The sequence below is a fragment of the Clarias gariepinus genome, chromosome 22 (assembly GCF_024256425.1).
Source record: "Clarias gariepinus isolate MV-2021 ecotype Netherlands chromosome 22, CGAR_prim_01v2, whole genome shotgun sequence".
NCBI lineage: Eukaryota > Metazoa > Chordata > Actinopteri > Siluriformes > Clariidae > Clarias > Clarias gariepinus.
In genome coordinates this window covers 28,580,081-28,587,658 of record NC_071121.1, presented here as the reverse complement: position 1 = coordinate 28,587,658, position 7,578 = coordinate 28,580,081, and the positions used below count along the sequence as shown (strand labels likewise).

Here is a 7,578-nt window from a genome sequence, read left to right as displayed (position 1 = left end):
GATCTTGTAACATAAAAATAAAACGTGTTAAATTTGACGGGTTGACGGCTGACTGCATGCTCCAGTACACGTGATAACAGGATGACGACACACAAAATCAGACAGCATTTTAGGTTTGCCACAGGTGGATAATTTAGGTTCGGATTTTTATTTTATAAATACGAGGAGGACTCAAATAGACCTTGAGCAGTTCATTGAGTTCATAAATGCAACACACTATAGATTTTTTCAAACAAAGCAAAAAGGTATAAATAAAATGGTACATGCAGCGTTATTTTCATTTTAGATGTCAAAAGAGTTTTGTGGCTCCCATATTGTCTGTGGTAAACGGGTCCAAATGTCTTTTTGTGTGTTTAAGGTTGTTTAACCCTGGAAAAAATTGTTGCACAGTAAAAATCTTTTACTGTGCAATGATCAGAGCTTTTAAAATGTCGATGTTAGATAAACTCTGGGACTGAAGTTGACGCCCACACCTGGGACATCTTTAGACGTCACAGGATCAAATTTTGAATTTGAAAATGTTATCTGTCCTGTACACAACCATGTGCAGCATAAAGTGCAGTAAATTGCTTATATTTTTTGATTATGTTAAAAGCGAAATACAAGTAAAATTAAATTCAATTGTAGTTCAATTGAGTTCAATTGAATTAACGACTGCACATGACCTAAAGAGGAAAATGTCACTACAATAAAGAAAATTGTACTAGAGTGTATACAACTCACTTAATTGTATACTCCTGAAACATGGGCATATGAAATAGGCACACAGTTGCTATGGTTACTGTAAAATCCTGACGTGGAGAATCCGTTTGCTGTGTTAGTCCTGTAGTTTGACTGACATGAACGGTTCGGCTAGCTAGTGTGTAGCTGGAAAAAACTCTGACCCGGACGGGGTGATGGGGTGAAACTGACACTGAGGTCCTGGGGAGCGTGAAAAACATACATAATATAAATACAATGACAATTTATTACACTTCTGTTTGTCCAGGTAGGTGCAGCGGGTGCAGCTCGTCACAAAGCCCCGCCCCCCAGTCTGCTGTCTCAGGAGTGTGTGGATGAGAAACACACCCGCTCGTCCTGCACTAAAGTGTTCTGCCCGCCCTGGGAGCACTGCATCAACGGTCAGTGTGTGTGTAAACTGCCCTATCAGTGTCCCCGCTTCGGCCCCAGGGTGTGTGGACTGGAGGGGAGGAGCTACACGTCCCTGTGCCATGTTCAGGCCAACGCCTGCCGAGAAAAGAGACCCCTGTTCTCTCATTACACAGACCTCGGGTCATGTGACGGTGAGCGACACAAATCATCATCATCATCATCATCATTCATGATATAAACAGCAGTGCTGAAACATTTCCAAAACTCTTAATAATGAACTGAGCAGAAATAAAAACATGATATGTTTAGAGAACAGAGTAGAAAAACTAATAACTTCATCAGCTACAAACCTACAGGTAGCTGTATTACAAACAACACAAGGTCATTAAAAATTAATACTGAGTTTAGCGTTTTTTTCTTTTTAAACAGAAATAACATGAACTATTCTTAACATTAAGCTACAGAACGATGAACATAACTCAAACAGTGAAGTTAAATTACTAAAAGTAAAAACTTTTAAGTACTTAAAATGATCTATTTTTATGATCTTAAGATAACAGAAATTGAAGTGTATGTTTTAGGTGGGAGAACTGTACATCACGGCTGAGCGCGTCTTTGCATATTTTGGCTGCCTTCAGTATTGTTTTACAGTGTAGAAAGAAATAAACATCAGGAAAGACCATGGAGTTAGAAAGTGTGCATTTTAACATATGAGAAAACGGAGGTGTAATCTCAAGAAAGATTGTTATCCTGACAAAGAAAATGTAATAAATGAATAAAATAGAAGACCTTTCAGGACTTCCATAAAAATAGCAGTACAGTAAAACCTCGGATTGTGAGTAACGCGGTTTGCGGGTGTTCCGCAAGACGAGCAAAGATTTTTAATAAATTTTGACTTGGAAAACGAACAAGTCTTGTTTTATGAGTACCAAGTATCATGTATCACGCATGCGCTTCTTGTTTTGATGCCGAGCGTCACGTGATCACAACTGAGCCAACGCTTTTTCTTTCTCTTGCTTTGCGGGAACTGTGGGTAATCGTCTCCCCTGCTGGGTCTTAGTGCTCGTCTCTTACTGGTATAATCAACATCCATGTAAGCGTATACTGTTTAATATAACACTGTGACCACGTGTGTGTGTGTAAAACAATATTTGATTGTGTGTCTGTATGCATGTGTGTACAGCACACGTGGAAGCAAAAGAAAGTCTTATTAGAGACGTTAAAGATCCATTTTCTCTCTCTGTTTCAGCCTGTCGTCATGTGTGCATGCGCGAAATTTGACACCGTGCCCCGTCACACACAAACACACACTCTCGACTTTACACCCCCCCAGCCCCTCTTCCTCTCGGCTTTACACACACACACACACACACACACACACACACACACTCACTCTCTGCCCTACACAGAAACACTGCTCTATTCTTGATTCTTTTTAAAGGTAAAGTTCAGGTTCATTTGTTGTTTGTTTTACTTTACAGCAGTTATTTCGCTAGTATGCGCTCACGGAAGTGTCATTAACGGTGTTCCTTGCTTATTTTTCAGACAAAACAGTCTTTCCGTTAATATGTGTGTGTGTGTTGTGTGTGTGTGTGTGTGTTTGTGTAAAATTTAAATAGGAGAGGAAAAAGGTTTACTGTGTAAGATAAGAAGGGGAAGACAGGAGGGGCTGATTCCTCCTGTCCTCTTATTTTAGATTTACACACAAACACACACACACAGCACTAAATGCGCGCATAAACGGAAGCGCATGAACTTATCTGTCGGGATTTATTTGTACTTTTTTTAAAGGTAAAGTGCAGGTTAATTTTTTTTCATTTTTGCTTTATATTTTGTATATTTCTAAATTAATTTTTTGGGCTTTGAAACGAATAATTTGAGTTTTCATTATTCCTTATGGGAAAATTTGCTTTGATTTATGAGTGTTTTGGAATATGAGCCCGCTTCCAGAACAAATTATGCTCGTAAATCAAGTTTCCACTGTATATGGAAAAATCTTTTAAGGTAAAAATGTTTTTAGAACTAAACAATAAATAACATTTGATTAGCAAACCTTTATCTAAACAGACTTAATTTACAAAACAGCTCCTTTTTAACTAGCTACAGTCACTCAAAACGCTTAAAAGTGATTTAATTTTTTTACTTTTAAAAAAGCTTACTGGACTAAACACACACACACCTTTAATGGTAACTTACACACTTCTCTTTTTATATCCTTAAAACACTTCCCTCCTTATATTCCTACTGCTACATAACCTGACTGTGTGTGTGTGTGTGTGTGTGTAACAGAACCTTTTGAAGTGTTTTTACGGGGGCCCCAGAGGCAGCAGGTGGTTTGGGTGAAGAATGTGAACGTGCTGGTTTGTGGTTCAGACTCTTGGAACATGGCAGCTGCTAATGTCATCTGCAAACACATCAAAAACAACCGCAGGTACACACACACACACACAAACACACTCACACACATCTATCTATCTATCTATCTATCTATCTGTGTGTCTCTCTGTCTCAGAGGAGCAAAGGTTTTTGGGAAGAGCGAGTTTAAGGACATAATAGGAGTGTCCAGGGTGCACGAGTGTGTCGATGTGAGGTGCACAGGGGCGGAGCGCACCTTGGCCGAGTGTCTACTGTACAAACCTCGCTCCATCAGTGAAGACACATCTGTTGCTACGGTAACATGTTACACAAATGAGCCAGGTAATAACTGAGTATCGTACATTTTACCTCTAATATATCTAATGTACATGTACAGTGGTTTGGGACACGCCCACTGTGGACAGGTCATGGTGTTTGTGTGTCCTGTATAATAAAGATGTTCTGTTAATGAGACACACACACACACACACACACACACACACACGTTTTTTGTTGTCTGGACAGCTGTAGGCAAGGACGAGTGTGACGGGTTCCACTGTGTTAATGAGAAGTGTGTGTCGTGGGAACACATCTGTGACGGAGTGGACGACTGTGGGGACAACAGCGACGAAATGTGCTGCACAGGTACGACAACTCACACACGGACAAACACACTACAACACAACACACTGCAGGACGACGCTACATCACGGTGCTGTCTTTGTGCAGTGTGGAGCGGAGTGTATAGTGTGTCGTGTTGTGTGATGCTGTACGTGATGCTGTGTAGCCTTGTGTAGTATTGTGTGTTGTTATGTAGCATGGTGTTGTGTTGTGTATAGGTTGCCAAAATGGAGCCTTTTACTGTAAAAGTGGAGTGTGTCTTCCACCGTACGCCGTTCAAGATAAGATCCGGGATTGTCTCGGAGGGGAGGACGAGATCGATCATTCACATAAGGAACACTCAGGATTAGGTTAGTGCTAGGAACACACACACACACACACACACACACACAGAGTCATTGTTTAACCTCTACCAGACTTCTATATATTCAGGAATAGCTAGCTAACGTTGTTAGCCTAAAAAACCCAATTCCAATGGTTTTACCTGTCATCTGTGTTTTGTTAGCTTGTTGCTAACATAGTGTTACCATGAAAAACATCAGATCTCTCTCTCTCTATCTTTTTGTTTCAGAAGCATCAGTGTCTGTGGGGAAATCTGAAAAAGGTTAGCATCTGTCTGCTACGTTACCAACGCACCACACACAAATCCTAAAGATATTCCAGAATTGTTATGCTAATGCTAAATAAGGTGTTAACTCAACAAAACAAAAACAAACAAAAAAACATTAGCTTAGTGATAAACACAACTACAACACTAGCCTTAAACTGAGCAGCAGAGCATGCTAATGTTAGCTAGTGCAGTTACACACACTGTCAGGCTGTAAAACTACACAACTCAAGATAAACGTTAACCTTAACATACCGCTAACTCTATATGTTTAGGGATGTGGTTTTATTTGAATATTTAGACAATCTGAATCACACACACACACACACACACCATGCTAACGTGACCTGTGTATGTGTTTTACAGAGGTCTGGTCAGATCCTAAAGAAGGTGAAGAGCTCAACACACGCACAAGTCACATGTACAGACGCACAACTTCATAATACATGAAAACAATAATGTGTGTGTGTGTGTGTGTGTGTCAGATATCCTGAAGATGCGCAATTACACAGAGACCCTGGAGTGTGGGATTCCCAACATGGACTATGTTTACAAGACAGAGAAAGAAACGGGGTTCGGACCCAAATTCGAAAGTGATGCGTGGGGAGAGGAAACTCTGCCGGTTAGAACACACAACAATACACGATAGTACAAAATGTTTACATATTACATATTGATGCACAACAGTCAGACAATCCGACGGGGAGGAACAACCACCTGTGGTGGCTCAGAGAGGAGCCGTCAGGCAGTCAGTCACTGATCAGCAGGTCGGCGGTTCGAGCCCCAGCTCCACCAGGTTGTCACTGTAGGGCCTTTAACCCTATCTGCTCCAGGAGGGCTGTATCATGGCTGACTGCCCCTGCCCTTTAACCCCAGTAACGCTAGGATATGTGAAGTAATAACGCAAAACATTACACAACAGTAAGCAGTAAAACACAATGATGCACACCATAACACAATACTCCACAACAGTAGACATCACACAATACTGGACACAATGCACGTTCCTCAACACTGCACAGGCACTGACTGGGAATCCACTGGAAATGTGCATTTTTGGTTTTGTGTTAAACTTGTAACCAAAACTACATAATACAAAACACAACACTGTTGTATACAACACTTCACATCACTATATAACACAACACACTACACTATACACACCACTTCACAACACACTATACTCAATGCCACACAGCATTACACAATACTGCACAACATTATCCAACATCAACACAATTAAACACATCACTACATAACACATAACAATATACACAACACCATACACCAATACTTACCGCTACACAACATTATACTGCACCAAACAACAGAACTACTGTGCAGAGCAGTACTCAGTAATGTGTGTGTCATTGTGTTGTTGTTGTGTGTTGTTTGTTGTGTTCAGACTCAGATACAGTGGCACGTGGCCGTGCAGGAAGACTCCAAAATCAGCTGCAGTGGTGCTTACCTCGGCGGCTGCTGGGTTCTGACCGCCGCCCACTGTGTCAGGTACCCAATCTTTTTGCACAGTAACTCCATAAAACACAAAACAATGTTTTATGTGCCTGTGTGTGTGTGTGTGTGTGTGTGTGTGCAGGCAGAAGCCTCAATCATACCGGACTAAATTGTCCTTGTGGAAGAAGTTCTCCTTTCTAAGCACCACTGACAGCATCCCTGTGAAAAACATTATCATTCACCAAGACTACAACCCGCGCACCAACGAGAACGACATCGCGCTCATCCAGCTGGAGGAACTGGCCTATGAGAAGGAGTGCCTTCACCCGAACCCTGCTGTACGCCCCGTTTGTGTGCCCTGGTCTCCTCTGCAGTTTCCTCCTAACTACACCTGCACTGTCTCTGGCTGGGGACACGACAAACGTACGAACCTTACTGTGCACAACGGCTTAACATACCACTGATCTTGTCTCACCTGTCTCACTTGTCCAGCCTTGACCTATCTCAAACTCAACTAACATGCCTGTCCATACTTGTCCCACTTGTCCCACTTTGCTATAAATCACTTATATTAACAGTTCATGTGCCTAAGCTCTTATCCATCCATTACTTACCTGTCTCATCTCTCCACATTACTCTTATCTGTCTCACCGCTCCACATCTGTCTTACCTCTCCACATAAACTCTCTCTCTGTGTCTTTGTAGAGGGAAGCAAGGTGAACATCCTGAGGTGGGCCAACGTGAGCCTTATCCCTAACTGCGAGTCCTACTACAAGGAGCGGTATCACAAAGGAATGATGTGTGCAGGTATGTGTCTGCCTTACCTCACTTGTCTCACCTCATCTGTCTCAACCACATTTGCATAATCCATCTCTGCCTGTCTCAGTCTTTTATTTGTCCACACTTGTCTCCTCCGTACCAGGTGATCTGGAAGGTAACGTGTACTCTTGCCCAGGCGAATCAGGAAGTCCGTTAGTGTGTAAGGATGCGAGCGGTGTGTCGTACGTGTGGGGAATCGTGAGCGGGAAAGATAAGTGCGGAGAACCTGGCTTCCCCAGAGTGTACACTCAAGTGGCTCACTATTTTGAGTGGATTCGGCAGCACACCGGCTGGTCCGCAGTCACCAAATACAACCAGTGAAGTGGAACCCGACGCACCATTCTCGCCAATAATGCTAATTATTAAAATAAAAATGCCAATTATTGCAAAAATAAAAAAACAATATGGTGTTTTAAAGTAAATCATTTAATTTCTTTATATTTTTATTGAGCTACCAAGGTTATTTTGGTAAGAAAGCAATTGGTAATGATATCAGGTATCATTTGGAAACCATACTCATAAAATGCTCTGTTATTAAACATCTGATTACATACTAATATTATGTCATGTATTCTTTCACACTTATAAACGCAGGGAACAAAATGACAACAGTTTTGTACCAAAAAAAT

At 41.5% G+C, this 7,578-nt stretch overlaps 1 protein-coding gene across 1 annotated transcript; it reads left to right on the top strand.

Annotated features, from left to right (window-relative positions):
• The first annotated feature begins 3,391 nt into the window (after positions 1-3,391).
• Positions 3,392-7,340, top strand: LOC128510155 (complement factor I-like). The gene is made up of 11 exons (XM_053482211.1): positions 3,392-3,523; positions 3,605-3,789; positions 3,973-4,092; positions 4,287-4,418; positions 4,640-4,672; positions 5,042-5,065; positions 5,161-5,297; positions 6,081-6,184; positions 6,273-6,553; positions 6,836-6,937; positions 7,053-7,340. Exons 1-11 carry the CDS (start codon positions 3,477-3,479, stop codon positions 7,268-7,270), a joined length of 1,383 nt encoding a protein of 460 aa, XP_053338186.1. The 5' UTR covers positions 3,392-3,476; the 3' UTR covers positions 7,271-7,340.
• The last annotated feature ends 238 nt before the right edge of the window (positions 7,341-7,578 follow it).